At 42.2% G+C, this 18,934-nt stretch overlaps 1 protein-coding gene across 2 annotated transcripts; it reads left to right on the forward strand.

Moving 5' to 3' along the window:
• The first annotated feature begins 1,384 nt into the window (after positions 1 to 1,384).
• LOC124114705 (asparagine synthetase [glutamine-hydrolyzing]-like) lies at positions 1,385 to 17,859 on the forward strand. 2 transcript variants are annotated; one of them, XM_048391023.1, is made up of 10 exons: positions 1,385 to 1,528; positions 7,408 to 7,678; positions 9,165 to 9,399; positions 11,367 to 11,549; positions 12,161 to 12,253; positions 13,536 to 13,663; positions 14,128 to 14,254; positions 14,527 to 14,734; positions 16,678 to 16,915; positions 17,526 to 17,859. In XM_048391023.1, the coding sequence occupies exons 2-10, from the start codon at positions 7,430 to 7,432 to the stop codon at positions 17,754 to 17,756; spliced, it is 1,692 nt and encodes a 563-aa protein (XP_048246980.1). In that variant the 5' UTR covers positions 1,385 to 1,528; positions 7,408 to 7,429; the 3' UTR covers positions 17,757 to 17,859. The 2 variants fall into 2 exon arrangements, with proteins under 2 accessions (XP_048246980.1, XP_046331360.2); XM_046475404.2 differs by lacking the exon at positions 1,385 to 1,528 and having other exon boundaries at positions 6,884 to 7,678.
• Positions 17,860 to 18,934: the final 1,075 nt, after the last annotated feature.

Below are 18,934 nucleotides of genomic sequence, written 5' to 3' on the forward strand. Positions count from 1 at the left end.
TGCCTTGCTTCCGGAAATGACAGGAATCCAGCACCTAGACAATATGCGAATGAAAACAATGTTGTCCCTTAGATGTGGGCGCCGACACAACCCGGTTCGCTATTGTATCGGAAAAGAAATCCAAGATTTTGAGAAACAGAAAAAGTTAAGGAAAGAAACTTAAATTAAAAAACAAACAAAAACTTGCCTACCTGTTTTACCGACGAGAAAATATATGTAGAATTACTATTCCGGTTTCTGAGTTGGCCGACCTTCTCCGTGCATTCTAGGCCGAGAAGCGGCGGCAGATGAGGAGTGACGGGGCACAGAAATGAAGCTGGCATCAGGTCATACAGTAGGTCCATCTCGGGTGACAAGAAACACCATCTAAGTTAAGTATTACAGCACACTCGACAAATCCCAAACTCCAAATATAACACACCCTGACGTTGAAAATTATGCCAAAACACACAAGTTTCAGAGCACTCCGTTCAATCCCAACTAGTCCATTCAACACCATCATTTGAAAATGTTGATTGAAGAAACTTCTACAAATAAAGGTTACAAGGTAGAATGTCCAAAGTAATTGAACAGATGTATGAAAATCGCTTTCGCTCGGTCAGATACCATAGAAGGTCTACTCGTTTCGTAAAAATGATTTCTAACGAGAATGAGTGTAGTATTCTCTATAAACGGTGCAGTCTCATCTGGTGTCTTGCTTGTTTGCTCCTGTGGACTGGGTGAGTTAAGATTAGCCATCCTGACCCAAACCTGTTCCTAATAGTTTCAGCAATATGCTGATTTGTAACACGTCGGACAGTAATTTCCATGCGATGGACATCCCCTGCTTGAGTTTCAGACGTGGTATCTTTAGAACTATCTTCTGTGGTTCTGCCTTGCTTAAATTCAGGATCCGGGGTAGAATAGGTCTTCAACATCCCATGCTTGTCGTAAAAGGCGACTATGCTTGTCATATGAGGCGACTAACGGGATCGGGTGGTCAGGTTTGCTGATTTGGTTGATGCATGTCATCGTATCCCAAATGCTTGAATCGACGCTCATGATATCAATCACTGGATTGTTTGGTCCAGACTCGATTATTTACAGGCTGTCGTCATATAGCTTGAATATTGTTGAGTGCGGCGTTAAACAACAAGCAACCAAACCACCTTATGCAAATGGAAAGGGTTTTGTTGCTTTGTTTACACGCTGCCTCATGCCACGCCTGGTTTCACATGTACATGTGTTGTCCCAGCAACGAGGAAACAGCTGACACCGCAGTCATTTTAATTTATGATAAATTGTATTTTTTTTTACGTCATATATTACAGATGTGTATGAGTTGCAAAGCGTTATATATTACAGATGTGTATGAGTTACCAAAGCAACTGACAGGATAGAATAACTACAGCACAAGTTAACATATTGTTGTAACAAACGGCTGTTTCGAAGAATACTGCCAGCCGACTCCCCAGTAGTCACGTATTTCCACGTGTGTGGCACTGCATGTCTGTGTGGTCGAGCGTCAGCTCCAACACCCTGTAGCCGGGTAAGTGCAAGATGTCAGTGTGGCTGTAACGTCCAACATTGCTCATGCTGGGAAATGGCGAGAATTTCATTCAGTGCCCCTTCGCCCCGTGAAGATCCGGGGTAGTATCGGCCTTCAGCAACCCATACTTGCCGTAAAATGTGACCATGCTTGTCGTAAGAGGCGACTAACGGGATCGGGTGGTCAGGCTCGCTGACTTGGTTGATACATGTCATCGTATCCCAGTTGCGTGAATCGATGCTCATGATGTCAATCACTGGATTGTCTGGTCCAGCGTCTATTATATCCAGACCTTTTACGGCAAGCATGGGTTGGTCTTCACGGGTCTTACGCAGTATGAGAACTTAGGCTAATAATGACAATTTTCTGCCTCAGAAAGAAAATGCGTTCACGTTGTCTATAGATGAAGATGTTTCAAGTGACTAACTACTAGTTATTTACTGATTTTCTGAATTGACATCGCCTCCGTGGTCTAGTGGTAGAGCGTCCGCCCGGAGAGCCGAACGGTACGGGGTTCGATCCCCGGCCGCGTCATACCAAAAGACGTTAAAAGATGGTACTTGTTGTTACCCTGTCTGGCGCTCGGCATTAAGGGGCTGGTCGGCTCGGAGTCAGTATACTGTGTCTGAGTGGGGTATTCATGTTAAAATGCGGCATGGTATCTCAGTGAGCTAGCACTATAAATCGGCATCAGTCCGGACTAGTACAAGCAGCCACACAAACACACACACGTACATGCACGTCGCTATATAAGTGCAATGATCTTAGACGCGATGTTAAACCCCATTTCACCTCACCTCTGAATTGAAACAACTTAGGATATATGTATCCTTGTCCCTATATGTAAAACAAATTATAACGTACCTGTACTATAAATGTTCTTTGTGATTCGAGGGACTCTGTGTTGGTAGTCGTTTTTGAAAGCAAGACTATCACCGGAGTGCATTGACTTTTTGTCTTAATGATAATAACAAATTGCTTTGCAGCTATTGTATAATTCGTGGAGACACTATAGTGTAGACTGCTGTCTGCCCCGTGGCTGGCTGATGTTTCTTATGTTAATCAATCAGATATGTGTAATTGTTCTTGCAAGTGGGATCACCCCACTAAAATACATTGTGCAAAATCTACATAATTGACATTGGAATATAGAGCTGTGGTAATAATATCTCCACATTAATGCTATCCCAAGTGGGACTGTTGTCATGTGACAGTATTTGCCTACTTTAATATGCATTCAAGTATATCCAGTCATGATAGTTCATTATCGTCAAGAAATGTCTTATTTGAATAGGGGCGATCGGGTAGCCTAGTGGTTAAAGCGTCCGCTCGTCACGCCGAAGACCCGGGTTCGATTCCCGACATGGGTACAATGTGTGAAGCCCATTTCTGGTGTCCCCCGCCGTGATATTGCTGGAATATTGCTAAAACGGCGTAAAACCATACTCACTCGCTCGCCCTTACTTGAATAACTATCAAACACTGACATGCATGTATATCTCAGTATTTATTAACAGCATGCATAGCCTATAGATCATTGGGCTGTTACAGATAATCATCCTTACATGATTCACTCATAATACCTGTACATTCAACTTCGTTTCTATAGAGTTTACATGTGTTTCGTATAACTGATGGTAGTAGTAGTGGTTTAATTCAGTAAATCAGGCCACAGGCCCATTTTGCAATATATATTCAAGCATTCAAACATGTTGCGCCACAAGTGCATGTAGATATATCAATACTAATCAGTACAAGTGTATCTGAGACCATATACATATGGTGGTAGAATTAGTAGTTTATATAATGGACAACTGCTTGCTCCTCATTTTAAGAGCAAAGAATGTACACTTGGCATGATTATTGATTGTGAAAGCATTACTGGTGGTAAATAAAACTTTACATTTATGCTCTGATGGAGATGTATAATAATAACTTGGCAGAAAGTTTCTTCTAAGATCGTCATAAAACGGAAAAACTAAACAAACATGGTATTCTGTTTCTACATTTGGAATGATACAAAATGGACAAAATCTTTCACATTTTGGAATACCTAACTTTCTACCCTGTGATACCATAAGATCACTGCTCGACGTGCGAAACTGTGAGAGAGTATTCCTAAATGCAGCAATATTCACAACACTTAAATAATTTTCATATTCATTTGATAGCTTAATTGTTTTATACAAATATAATGAAGATAATTTGTCAAAAGATTCAAAGAGACACTGGTTATCAATATCAATACATCTTGTTCTAAAAGCGGATATAAATGAATGAATACAAGAAACTGATTGTCTATTCCAAATTTCACCATATCCAAAGGAAAACAACAGATTTTTAACTTTCAATGCCCAGCAATCTAGACCCTTTTCTGCCCGGTCATACTAGTACACATACGTGTGATATAATATACTGTTTTCGTTCTGAGTTAATAAACGCAGCCAGTACTCAATGATTTTCAGATGTTGATTTACTTTTAACGAGTATCTCCCAAGCTCAGCTCTTGCTACAATATTAGGAACAGTTCTTCTCAGTTTCAAAATAAGCTTGCAGAATTTATCATGAACATCTACAATATCTTTAGAGGGATGAAATCCACTTATCTCTGAGCTATAAAATAATATGGGCAGTACTTTAACATAAAAAATACGAAGTAACATTTTCAGGGGAAGTTGGTAAAAATTGTACATATGTGATTGTAACAATAATATTACCTTCCAAGCTTGTTGGGATAATATCTTTTGAGTTTTATACCAGGAACCCGAGCTAGAAAAATGTACTCCAAGATATTTATAACTGGGGACTATCTCAAGAGGGCTGCCATTAAGAAAAAACTTTTCATAGCTTTTAAGCCTACCTGCCTTACGAAAAATAATGATTCTTGGTAGAATTAACCCTTAATTGCCACTTATTGCAATAATCAACCAACTTATCTAAACGTTTTTGTAACCCGAAAACAGTGCTATCAAATAGGATAATGTCATCTGCAAATAAGAGTATAAAGAGATCCATTTTGAGCTAGCACTAGAAATCGCACAAGCAGCCACTCTCTCTCTCTCTCTCTCTCTCTCCCTCTCTCTTACACACACACACACACACACACACACACACACACACACACACACACACACCCCACACACACACACCCACACACACATTCACACACACACTCATGCATTCACGTCACTATATGAGAGCAATAATCTTTGATGCAATGTTAAACCCAATTTCACCTTACCTCACCTAAAACATATTTTTGTTAATACTAGTGTCCAAGGTAATTTTATGATGTTAATTGATGGTAATTGCTGTTAATTAAAGGTAGGAATTCGTGTACCTCTTCACCTGAACTACGGCAATCCCCTCGTTCTTGGTGCTGACAGTCCGGGATGTGCGAGAGGTACAATGTCAGTACCCGAGGGCCTTGGACCTATTACCGTAGTTACTCCAACAAGCACAAAGAGTGATCTTCGTGTAACAGCTTTTATTCCCACTTTGTGTTGCCGGTCAACCCACTCTAGTTGTCACTTAAATACGAGACTTCGGCCGCAAAGCTTCAGTCTCAGTCGAAATGCTGGTGCTTAAGTTTGGTTTCTGGTTCGAAAGATCGTGACAACAAGCCGAGAACGGAGCACCAGTCCCGATGTCGTCTCCCCAGCTGCTCTCTCGATCTTGGGGCTTTTGTCCCTATTTAAACCGGTACCTACGTCACAGTTCTACTTATTTTTCCATGTATCATTGTCAACCACCTTTGCCAGCTACACTAGATCATTCCAACCCACTCACCCCCCGAAAACCATATATGTACCCGAGGGCAATTTCCTCTACGTTTTCTCTTTTTATCTATTTCGTCTCTGGCAACTCGCATATTCCCTTGTTATTCTACTTTTATTGTTTTGCTCTAGTACTCCGACCCTCGACCTACTACCGTCACCCCTGGTTATTATTATGTTACTTTTATTGTTTTGCTCTAGTACTCCGACCCTCGACCCACTACCGTCACCCCTGGTTATTATTATGTTACTTTTATTGTTTTGCTCTAGTACTCCAACCCTCGACCTACTACCGTCACCCCTGGTTATTATTATGTTACTTTTATTGTTTTGCTCTAGTACTCTAACGCTCGACCTACTACCGTCACCCCTGGTTATTATTATGTTACTTTTATTGTTTTGCTCTAGTACTCCGACCCTCGACCTACTACCGTCACCCCTGGTTATTATTATGTTACTTTTATTGTTTTGCTCTAGTACTCTAACGCTCGACCTACTACCGTCACCCCTGGTTATTATTATGTTACTTTTATTGTTTTGCTCTAGTACTCTAACGCTCGACCTACTACTGTCACCCCTGGTTATTATTATGTTACTTTTATTGTTTTGCTCTAGTACTCCGACCCTCGACCTACTACTGTCACCCCTGGTTATTATTATGTTACTTTTATTGTTTTGCTCTAGTACTCTAACGCTCGACCTACTACCGTCACCCCTGGTTATTATTATGTTACTTTTATTGTTTTGATGGCGCCAATTCTTGTTATAATATCTGGTATACATTCCCTTTTATTTCTATGATTTATTGATTTATCTTCACTTTAATTATCTAAATATGTATCACATTTTCATGCCTATAATACTAGCGTCACGTCTACACATGTGACTTCATTTGCTGTGTTCCATCCTTTCAACAAACTTAATTTTATATTCCACTCATACGCCATTTACGTGCACACATGAGCCTCGTGACAATAACACTACGACGCGAAATGCTAGTAAAATTAACAGTTGCAACATATCCACTTTCACAAATACGTCACTAAGAGTACAAAAGTGGTTGAATAATTTCATCATTTATCATGTCCCTTAATCAAGCATAACTTTACTTCACTGTCTTGAGTGAGTGAGTGAGTATGGATTCACAACGCATTAGCAATAATCCAGCAATATCATGGCGGGGGACACCAGAAATGGGCTTTGTACCAAACGGACCATTATTGAACAATATCGGATCATCGATATGCCTGAAGCTTGCGATGTACATTGTGACCAAATTCTCGTGTTTTGATTTCGCCATACAGTTAAAACACGGGGTATATGAAAGCAGTGACCAAAGCTATGTCACCTCGAAGGGGATCATAGGAACTTACCGTTCCTCTGCTTCCTGCATGATATGAATCCCTTGCAATATATGCTTGACGGTGAACCTTTCATTACAAAGGAACACATAGTAGTAGAGGACAGCGCTTTGGTAGCCAAGCCAGCAGGAGTTATCTCCCCTACCGGAAGTGCTGCCATCTTGGACTGGCGAAGAGGGGCATGCCGGGTCATGCGTGCGCATCCAAGATGGCGTCACGTCCGTTTCCGGGAGGGCGTGCGCATGCCTTCAACTCCTGCTGGCTTGGCTACCAAAGCGCTGTCCTCTACTAATCACAATAATTTTTTAAACCTTGCCGTTTTTTGTTGATATTGTCACATTTTCGGGACTAAACTAAGCAATACCCGATCGATAGTCTCTCCAGGAGGCAGCGGTGATATCGCCTGTGGTTAAAGCGTTTGCTTGTCATTGAAGCATGGGTTCGATTCCCTACATAGGTACAATATGTGAAGCCCATATCTGGCATCACCCAACGTGATATTCTGGAATATTGCTAAAAGCGGCGTAAAACCATACCCACTCCCTCACTCTCCAGATACAAGTAGTGTATCTGACATCAGGACTTCATGTTCATGCGTTGCATATCCTGAGATTGGCGACAGCAGATGTGGAGGTGGTTATATTATAAATACATATTCATCAATCATTATATTTTTTTATTTTTTTCATTGAGTGGTTTTAGAAAAGAGAAAGGACCTAGGGATGATATTGTATTTCCTCAGAGGCTTGCTTTGTGACAACGCCATGTGTGGGATCTGGGCCGTGTTCGGTAGTGATGTACATGTCTCCGTGCAGTGTAAAGCTGCCCATAAGGTCGCACATCGTGGACCAGACGCCTTCAGGATAGAAAACATCAACCATCTCCAGAACTGTTGTCTCGGCTTCCACCGATTGGCTATCGTTGATGACGTCAGAGGGATGCAGCCAATGAGACTGTACACCCATCCTCACATATGGCTGATAAACAACGGGGAGATCTACAACTATAAATCAGTAGGTCATCCTGTCACTCATTCTGTAGGGCAATTCTTCAAACACGAATACTGCCCTGTGTTACGTAACACTGTATATATGTACTCACATGTAAACTGATACCCTATCGAAAGAATCCTTGTTTTATGCATTCCTCCATATAACCATCCTTCCCGAATGCCGCAAAACTGTCTCACCATACTGTGACGCTTCGTCACTGGACACGATGACTATTTCAAGTCATTTTACCATATTGTAAGAACGACATAAGGCAGGTTGTTGTAAAGCACGTGTGCGTTTTATTCCGGTCGCTTACAGCAATGGGTAACTGTGCCGCCCACAACATGCACAATACATTACACACATGACAAGGGGTCACAGCCATTTTATCAAATGACTAAACATTTCACAGATCGAACGTTACATAATTTCAACGCCTGAAGCTACCATTATGATAACGTTATAAGCATTTCACGTCTTAAGGTATTACTTTGGCTTTTTGCAATTATATGTCCTATGCCTCTGGTTTCACTAAGGGAGAAGAACATGGTTAGCACTTCCGGTTCGATGATCTTGACGTTCAGTCTCAACCAGACAATTTCACATTGAAAGCATAATTTGTTGCAACTATGAATAATAAAGTAATAATAAGTAATAAAGATACTGTAGCTAACTGTTAATACAGTCCGAATTATACTGTTATGTTTGAATGACCTTCACATTTGACATGACAGTGTCATATGTCCACCCTATACCTTGTGACCTTGACCGTCGTGCCATCTAATTTACATCCAAAAGCCTCACTTATCGCACACCCCGGCGGTGTTAAACATATGTCGTCTCTACACCACACTGACAATAATTTCTGAATGAAACTATAACAAATCCTGTCCTGAGTGGGGGCGATCGGGTAGCCTAGTGGTTAAAGCGTTCGCTCGTCACGTCGAAGACCCGGATTCGATTCCCGACATGGGCACAATGTGTGAAGCCCATTTCTGGTGTCCCCCACCGTGATATTGCTGGAATATTGCTAGAAACGGCGTAAACCCATACTCCTGAGTGAATGACCTTGACACAGTCAGGACCTTGATACATGACAGGTTTTGAGTAAGTCATCAAAACTGATTGCAAAGTGCTTTGACTTTTCAAGCATTATTCCGAAGTTACCTGAATTTTGAGCCAAGTTTCATAATGTTACCGCAAGTGGCCTTATACGAAAGTCATCCCTATATGTTGATGTGATGGAGACCTGCCTTAGAGATCACGTATGCTATATGTCATCAAATTCCAATCATACATGTTCACGTTATCTTGTACAATAGGTTTTGGACGCTACGTTCATACTAAGTAACTTAGACCTGCAGTGTTATTCCATATTAAGTCATGGGCATATGGGAAGTAATATATGTAAAGCCTCTAACATCTGTCACAAGAACGCTCACGTTTGATCAAACACACTGAGTAGCCTTCTACTCCTGCATATTTGAATTGTGATATCTAATCCTAGGTAGCAAAAGAGCATGATTTTCATCTGAGCACCAACTGTGACACAGAACCAATCATACATCTCTATGCCAAATATGGTATTGATTTCCCCGCCCACCTGGATGGGGTGTTCGCCTTCTGTCTCCTCGACACGGCTAACAGGAAGGTCTTCATTGGTCGGGACACGTTTGGAGTCCGCCCCAGCTTCAAGCTTGTCACAGACAATGGCTTCCTAGCTGTGTGCTCGGAGGCGAAAGGTCCGTGATTTTTAACAATATCTCTATGTGATATTAAAGGTAATTTAATTATTTGTTTAATAGTGAAAATGGTAATTCATATTTTATATACTGTCTATAAAATTCAGTTTATCATATGAATAAGAAGCTTTAGGAAAATAGCTATACACAATACTAGATTCTTTCATAACATATATACTACTCAACTTCAGGTAGGAAAATAACTATTATTTATCGACACTCCAAACTTAAAAACTGATAATATACTGAACCGCAAAAGAAACGTACATGGACAGATATATGAGAAACCTTATTTGTCCAAACACTGTAAACTTACTTTGAGACATATTAAAAAGATGAAACTTGGCAAAACGGATCATCAAGGTTGAAATTAAAGTCTCTGAGAAAATGGCATTACAAGTCAGTATCTCGTGCGTCCGCAATGTGCATTGATGACTTTCGTGCAACGTCGATACATGGAATGGATGAGGCGTCTGATGAAGGCCTTAGGCACTTGAGCCCACACTCTGAGGAACGCCTGACGCAGTTCAGCTGCAGCTGCCGGCCTTGGTCGGACGTCATTCAGCCGTCTTTGAACCTCGTCCCACAGGTGCTCAATGGGATTTAAATCGGGGCTGAAGGCAGGCCACTGCATGGTTCTGATGCCATTCTGCTGGAGGATGTCTCTTGTTGCTCTCGCAGTGCGGGCATGGGCGTTATCATGCTGAAACTCGTGGTTGCAGCGACGTGCCAAATGAGGTATGGCGTGTGGTCTCAAAACTTGATCAATGTACCGAGCTGCTGTGACACCATTGCCTCTCCATGGACCGATGTTCTGGAAGACCACAGGGCCGACCCTCTGTGCAAGACCAATTCCACCCCACACCATGATGCTCGGACCACCCCACGAGTCTCTCTCAACAACACAAGCATCCGAATAACGTTCCCCACGACGTCGCCAGACTCTCTCTCTCTCTATCTCTCTCTCTCTCTCTCTCTGTGCCATCTGCTGTTGAGATACAGTAACGGCTCTGAGAAGAGGACTCTTCTCCACTGCTGGTGGCGCCAATGCTGGTGCCGTGATGCCCACTGAAGACGGTCCCGGCGATGACGTTGTGTCAGAATGGGTCCTCGGTGTTGCCTGTGACGGTGGTGGTGTCTGCTCGTCAATCGTCGACGCACGGTGTCTGCACTAATGTGTCGCTGGTGAGTCCCCATGGTCTGTCGAGCAGTTTCCGCAGCAGTAACAAAGCGATCTTGAAGATGCTGTCGCGTCTGACGATCCTGACGTCGAGTTGTGACCCTTGGTCTTCCACTACGTGGTCGGCCATCTGTAGTGTTGGTGGTCTGGTACCGTTGCTGGAGCATGTATATGGTCCTTACGTGGACTTGAAATGCATTGGCTACTTGCCGGGCGGTTTGTCCAGCTTGCAATCGTCCAAGGGCTTGATGTCACTGATTTCTTGTCAATCTTGGCATGTGGTAGCAATTCAATAACGAATGAATGTTATCCGATCTGGGTGGATTTTTATAGGGCAAGAAATGGGGGAACGCATGTGCATTTGAATTTGCACGGAACTCACGTGCATCGGGTTACCATGGCCGTTGCCGTGATGCGTTTGGGCGATCGGTTTTATTGTACTCTGCTTTGTTTTTTTATCATCAAATTTCATTTTTCCGGACAAGGTATTGTTACATTTTAAAAACTTTGACAAAAATTACCCAGACAACTTTTCATGCAATGTTACTTTGGGTGACGTTTCTTTTGCGGTTCAATATATATACACGTACATGAAAACAGCATTAAATATACCAGTGGCTCCATTAAAATGCGAATAGAGTGTACACATGCTTTACAGGAATGATGCATAACATAAATTATTATAATGGAGAGTTTGAAGAAGTCTCGAATTTAGGAATATTCCTTGAAGTGTCCGTGTCCAATTAAACCATAATTTTGACAACAATAAATTCTTTACCCCGCACAGGCTTATTTGGTCTAACGCACAACCTCACTGATGAGGATGCTAACATCGTCCCCGTCGCCCCCGGTACAGTGGAACAGTACGACCTCGACAACAACGGACGAGCCACGTTCCGGGAGATGAAACAGTTCCATTCTATTGGCGACATGCCCCTGTATAAAACACCTCTAGACTCCGACTCACTAGGTAGGGTTTTTGTTTTGATTGTTATTAAATAGAATGGCATAGAATATTTTGATTGTTTGTTTGTTTGTTTGTTTAACGCCACACTCGCCAACGCCACTATATGACGGCAGTCTGTAAAAAATCGAGTCTAGACCAGACAATCCAGTGATTGACACCATGAGCATCGATCCACGCAATTGGGATACGATGACATGCATCAACCAAAGTCGGCGAGCCTGACCACCCGATCCCGTTAGTCGCCTCTTACGACAAGCATTGTCGCCTTTTACGGCAAGCATGGGTTGCTGAAGACCTATTCTACCCCGGATCTTCTCGGGTACACTAGGTAGGGGATTTCTTCAGATGTTGGTGTCTTTGTCAGTTTCGTGTAGAGTATCATTTGATATTGCATACCGGTTTGGTTTGTGAAAAACGAGCATTCAAATATATATTTTCTTTCACGTTGAAGAGGTCCTCAACGAGATCAGAATGATGTGATACTGTTGACCAATGCAGACTTTTACAAAGTCAAAACCGAACTTTATCGCAGAAACATTATCATTCTGGTTTAGTAGTTCAACAACACACTGGTATCGCATACGATGGAACAATTATTGTTACGTTTTCTACAGGAAGTGACGTGTCAGAGAACATCCGGTTGCTGTTAGGAACGGCTGTCAAGAAGCGTTTAATGGCCGAGAGAAGGGTTGGTTGTTTGTTGTCAGGTAAAGTTGTGTTTGGGATAAGTTTTTCTCTTTCCGTTTTATAAGGTAACTGCACACTGAGATCTGTCTTGAGAGGTCAATAAAATACAATACATGCGTTTAGAATCTATCCATAACTTCCGTGACTGCCTCCATCCACTGCTTCCACCAACCGTTTCCGTCCCTTTCTTCCATCCTGTTTTCACCCACTGCTTCCATCCACTGCTTCCATCCAGAGCTTGCAGTACTCACTGTTTCCGCCAACTACTTGCAGTTTCCCTTGATTCCACCCATAATTTCCAGTACTAAATGCTTCCGTCAACTACTTGCAGTTTCCCTTGATTCCACCCATAATTTCCAGTACTAAATGCTTCCGTCAACTACTTGCAGTTTCCCTTGATTCCATCCATAATTTCCAGTACTAAATGCTTCCACCAACTACTTGCAGTTTCCCTTGATTCCACCCATAATTTCCAGTACTAAATGCTTCCACCAACTACTTGCAGTTTCCCTTGATTCCACCCATAATTTCCAGTATTAAATGCTTCCACCAACTACTTGCAGTTTCCCTTGATTCCACCCATAATTTCCAGTACTAAATGTTTCCGCCAACTACTTGCAGTTTCCCTTGATTCCACCCATAATTTCCAGTACTAAATGCTTCCGTCAACTACTTGCAGTTTCCCTTGACTCCACCCATAATTTCCAGTACTAAATGCTTCCACGAATTACTTGCAGTTTCCCTTGATTCCACCCATAATTTCCAGTACTAAATGCTTCCACCAACTACTTGCAGTTTCCCTTGATTCCACCCATAATTTCCAGTACTAAATGCTTCCACCAACTACTTGCAGTTTCACTTGATTCCACCCATAATTTCCAGTACTAAATGCTTCCACCAACTACTTGCAGTTTCCCTTGATTCCACCCATAATTTCCAGTACTAAATGCTTCCGCCAACAACTTGCAGTTTTCCTTGATTCCACCCATAATTTCCAGTACTAAATGCTTCCGCCAACAACTTGCAGTTTTCCTTGATTCCACCCATAATTTTTACAGTACTAAATGCTTCCACCAACTACTTGCAGTTTCCCTTGATTCCACCCATGAATTCCAGTACTAAATGCTTCCGCTAACTACTTGCAGTTTGCCTTGATTCAACCCATGATTTCCAGTACTAAATGCTTAATGGTTTTTGTCAGCGTACAGGGGATCATATACAGACCACCGTGACATGTCTTGAACACATTGTACCGCGTAAAACCAGATGTGCTCTCATGAAACGTTGTCCTTCACTTTCCAGGGGGCCTCGACTCGAGTCTGGTGGCCGCGCTGTTAGTGAAAAATGCCAAGGAACTGAAGCTACCCTACCGCATACAAACTTTCACTATTGGCATGGAGGGAAGTACAGATATCATGGCAGCCAGGAAGGTGAGTCTTAGAGCATTACATTACCCCATACAGACCTCATCCATGGATGTGAATTACAGATATATTATACAAACTGGAAGCTGTATATCTTCAAAAAATGAAAAAATATAATGCTGTATGAATAATGGTTGTATTTCGTCATCATAATATGTTACCTAAAAATCAATTTCATGTTCCAATTTTCAGAGGTTTTGTCTGGCCTCCGTTACACTTCAATGCAGGTCGTAAGAGGCGACTAACGGGATCGGGTGGTCAGGCTCGCTGACTTGGTTGATGCATGTCATCGGCGCGGATTCCATTAGCGAAATCGATGCTCATGATATTAATTACTGGATTGCCTGGTCAAGACTCGATTATTTACAGACCGCCGTCATATAGCTGGAACATTGCTGAGTGCGGCGTTAAATAACAAACAAACAATGCAGGTAAAAGGTTAATGTTGACATTTTACTTTTGGTTGGCAGGTAGCGCAGTTCCTAGGTACCGAACATCATGAGATTATCCTCACAGCAGAGGACGTCCTTGACGTCTTGGAGGACATAATCTGGCATCTTGAGACCTATGATATTATAACCATCCGGGGCGCAGTTGGTAATGACAACATTATCATATCACAATACACTTACGCCGTATTAATTGGTCTGGAACAGATCACGTGACAGTATGAAAACATCCACATTGACCCCTGACCAAAAACGCTAAATGTTTTTACATCCCATTCAAATTACTTATAACATAATTATTGAAAAGACATGGATCGAACTTCAAACACAGGATCCAGAATAGGAAATGTTTCGCTCTTGCCAAAAAATATCATTGTCACGCTGGTACTATTAAAATGAACAATATGTATGCATTTCCAGGTATGTTCCAAGTCAGCAAGTACATCAAAGAGAACACAGACACAGTGGTCATCCTGTCCGGGGAGGGGTCTGACGAGCTGGCCCAGGGGTACATCTACTTCCACAAAGCTCCATCAGCTGAGGCCGCGGACCAGGAGAGTCGGAGACTGCTTGACAAACTGTTTCTGTATGACGTTTTGAGAGCAGACAGGGCAACAGCGGCTTGGGGGTGAGTTGATGAGGTTTGTTTGTTTGTTGTTTAACGCCGTTTTATTTGTTGATACAGTGATACTTGTACAAATATTTGCCCCCCTTGTCAGAAAAAGTTAACTACGGCCTTGATGTAAAACGTGCCAAGAGTGAGTATGTGAGTGAGTTTGGTTTAACGCCGCTTTTAACAGTATTCCAGTTATATCACGGCGTGTCAGCTTAATGTGGGAGGAAAGCCCGAAGTGATGCAGGTCTCTGACGTTTACCACTTCGATGAAACCCACGAGCACGGGTATGGTGCAACTCTGCACAGCGAATCGCGGCGCCTTAGACGACTGGGCCACCCGTGCCCCCGCCAAGAAGACAAAGGGCGTGAGGTGAATGGTAGTGTGTTGATCCTGCCATCAAAACAGATCCAATTTGGCGTAAAAGGCAAAAGAATTGTGAAAAATACATGAATGTACCGCTGGAAATCAGTGTTGACACCAGGTGTTCGCTAAAAGGGTAAGCATCTTTATTTCTCCCCAACCGAGAGTATCAGCCACTCACACAATGTGATCATAAAAGTAAAAAACAATCCTTAAAGTAATGATGGGAAATGGAACATGGCCCTTTGAAATGTCTCGTTTTAAAGGATTTGAACGTATCAATTCGTGACACAGACGTTCCGGTTGATGTGTCGCTCAGTCTACTAGATGCTTCCGCAATGGTAGCTCTTGAATGATCATGTACGTGCAGGTAATGATTATACTATACTTGATGCTATACATATATTAAATAGTTGGTTGGTTGGTATGCATCAATAAGTTGTACTCCATTACATGTGAACTGTTTTTGCTGAAATATGGAATTAATTTCATCATGATATAAAATATGAACACAATTTAAAATTATGTTTTATTGAAATCAAAAGTAATTAAGATTACAATTATCTAAAAATGTTGGCCAAAGCTAAAACGGCATGGTATAGTGTATAACATATATGCTACTCAAAGGAAGTAAAGGAACATCCGATTCTTTCATATTGCTATAGTTAATCGTGATTTAGCCACCTGAACTTGAAATAAAGGAGACCAGTTAGACCGCATCATCTGTTTCATATTCACATCTATGCATAAGTATTCAGAGTGACAAAACACTCTCCCCAAGACTCGTCTGTTTCACATTCAGAGTGAAAATATATCCCCAAAAAGGTATGACAAGAGGGATGACTTCCACTTTCCAAAAGTGAACTTTGCCTTGTTGAGCATTATTCCTACAGTTCCAGTCTTTTGGTGTCTACATTTCACTACTTTTGAGCTTCAATCGAGCCTGCTCTTTCTACCAAAATTTCAAAGAGCCTCATACGACTCTTGCTCAGAAGTTGTTTGATCAAGGTTACAATATGATATGATAGTCCCGTTGAGGGCATTTTCAATTTTGACTTCTATCATATGTTCCCGTGTTGTTTTTTCAGGTGAACAATTGACTTGCCTTTGCATGTGTTTGTGATGAGTGTCACCGGTGGAACAGGATTCGCTGAACTTTTCGCGAACACCTGTTATCACAATGTGATAGTCATTCTTAAACACGTGCTCATGATATAGTCGGTATCGAACAATCGACAATTGCTTTTGTCAAGTTTTCTTGTGGATATGGGGGCGGTCGGGTAGCCTAGTGGATAAAGCGTTCGCTCGACACGCCGAAGACCCGGGTTCGATTCCCGACATGGGTACAATGTGTGAAGCCCATTTCTGGTGTCCCCCGCCGTGATATTGCTGGAATATTGCTAAAAGCGGCGTAAAACCATACGGTCGGGTAGCCTAGTGGAAGGTTCCTGGAAGATTTTATATTAATCGTGCTCTTGCAACCATTAAGTATGCTGCTATAAATAAAAAGTGTTACATACGTCTGAGTGTTTCAGCACCAAGAGTTTACATACTATTATCTATGAAAATTCCGAGACTAATACCTATCCTATAGACTGGAGATCCGGGTCCCCTTCCTTGACCATCAGTTCACCAGCTACTACCTGTCCCTCCCCAACGAGGACCGCGTCCCTCAGAAGGGGGTGGAGAAGTACCTCCTCCGGTCAGCCTTTGATGTGGTGAACCTCCTGCCCAAGGACATCTTGTGGAGGCCCAAAGAAGGATTTAGCGATGGAGTTTCATCAGTCGAAAAGCCCCTGTTTGAAATTATTCAAGAGATCTGTGAAAAACAGGTGAGGTGTGACGTCATAAGGTACATTTTACCTGATAAATATAAATTTCACTTGACAAACAAACCAAAGATATAGATGGAAGTACTTGGCAACACTGTATTTAAAAATAACCGCCATTTGGTTGCGGGTTCAACCACTAGCACAGTGGAGTAATAGTTCCAATGTTTGGCTGCATTAGTACAGAAAGCAGTGAGAGCATGTAAAATTACCATCAGACCCGTGAAGATCCGGGGTAGAATAGGTCTTCAGCAACCCATGCTTGCCGTAACAGGCGACTATGCTTGTCGTAAGAGGCGACTAACGGGATCGGGTGGTCAGGCTCGCTGACTTGGTTGATGCATGTCATCGACCCCAATTGTGTGGATCGATGCTCATGATATTAATCACTGGATTGCCTGGTCAAGACTTGATTATTTCCAGACCGCCGCCATATTGCTGGAATATTGCTGAGTGCGGCGTTAAACAACAAACCAACCAACGAACCGTTACCATCAGGTACTCACACTGTCGACTCATGTGACTGTTCTGGGGATGTGTCCAGGCTGGATGCTGTCATGTCACCACCCTGGTCATGTTGACAATCCATTCACTGACATAACCACTGCTTCAGGTCAGTGATGAAGCGATGGAACAGGCAGCGTCTCTGTACCCCTTCAACACCCCCGAGACGAAGGAAGCCATGTATTACAGGCAAGTGTTCGAGAAGTACTACCCCTCCAAGTCAGCCTGGGTTCCCTGTATGTGGATGCCGCGCTGGGTGGACGCCACGGACCCCTCCGCCAGAACACTTAATCACTATAAGCAAACCTGCCTGACATCCCCAGAGGTGCCGACCATATGATATTCTGTGTAAATACCAGAAACAAATATTTGTGACCCCGGTTTTACAAAAAATAAATAAATATTGCTGGTCATGCTGAATGTCGTGGAAAATATATGTAATGAATTATTATTTTCAAGATTTTGGCGTTCAATGAAAATTGTTTGTCTTGAAGCAGTGACTGGAAAGATTATTCCATCTCCAGCATCATTGGTAAATTAGTGTATAAGTCAATGTAGAGGTCGTGATATAAAATGTATTACGATTTCATTTGTTATCATGCTTCTGTGATATAGCTGCTAATAAAAAACATGACTTGGTTCCACGACCCGTGAAGATCCGGGGTAGAATAGGTCTTCAGCAACCCATGCTTGCCGTGAAGATCCGGGATGAATAGGTCTTCAGCAACCCATGCTTGCCGTGAAGATCCGGGATGAATAGTGTTCAGCAACCCATGCTTGCCGTGAAGATCCGGGATGAATAGGTCTTCAGCAACCCATGCTTGCCGAAAAGACGTCTATGCTTGTCGTAAGAGGCGACTAACGGGATCGGGCGGTCAGGTTCGCTGACTTGACAGATGCATGTCATCGTATCCCGATTGTGAAGATCGATGCTCATGATGTCAATCACTGGATTGTCTGGTCCAGACTCGATTATTAACAGACCGCCGTCATATAGCTCTAGTGCGGCGTTAAACAACAACCAAACCAAACCAAACCAAACTTGGTTCCACATATTTATATTTGTTCTTAAATGGTACCAGTAATGATTCTATATATGGAGTTACCGAAATCGTCAGTCATGATGTGCTGGAAGATATAGTTCCACGCCTGTGACCATTTATCTGTGGCGATTCCGGATAAAAATATGTTTATATCTCAGAAACGAACCAAGTTCAGTTGTGTCAAAGGTTAGAGTTTTCACTATCCCACATGGCAAACTTAAGGAAAACTTTCATCCATTTGTCACTAAATATATAGTGATATAACTATATCACAGATATAGTTATACATCTGTCTTCATTTTCAAAATATGACAGAAAATGTAAGTTATGTGATGTTCACAGAGAAAACATGAGATATTAGATATGTTTATGTGAAATAATAGACGGGACAGTTAGGCAAGAAGTAGACATCTCATTGGGTACCAACTGTGCTCCTATGGTTGCTGGGCGATGTTTGTTGTGCACACGAGTCAGA

This window comes from Haliotis rufescens, unplaced genomic scaffold (genome assembly GCF_023055435.1).
Source record: "Haliotis rufescens isolate VD_foot unplaced genomic scaffold, xgHalRufe1.0.p SCAF_10, whole genome shotgun sequence".
Classification (NCBI taxonomy): domain Eukaryota; kingdom Metazoa; phylum Mollusca; class Gastropoda; order Lepetellida; family Haliotidae; genus Haliotis; species Haliotis rufescens.

Excerpts from the sequence above, each read along its gene's own strand:
- LOC124114705 (XM_046475404.2), top strand. The coding sequence starts at position 7,388 with ATGATATTGTATTTCCTCAGAGGCTTGCTTTGTGACAACGCCATGTGT. Across the intron at positions 7,679-9,164 it reads AGATCTACAACTATAAATCA|GTAGCAAAAGAGCATGATTT; the intron begins GTAGGTCATCCT and ends ATCTAATCCTAG. Across the intron at positions 11,550-12,160 it reads TCTAGACTCCGACTCACTAG|GAAGTGACGTGTCAGAGAAC; the intron begins GTAGGGTTTTTG and ends CGTTTTCTACAG.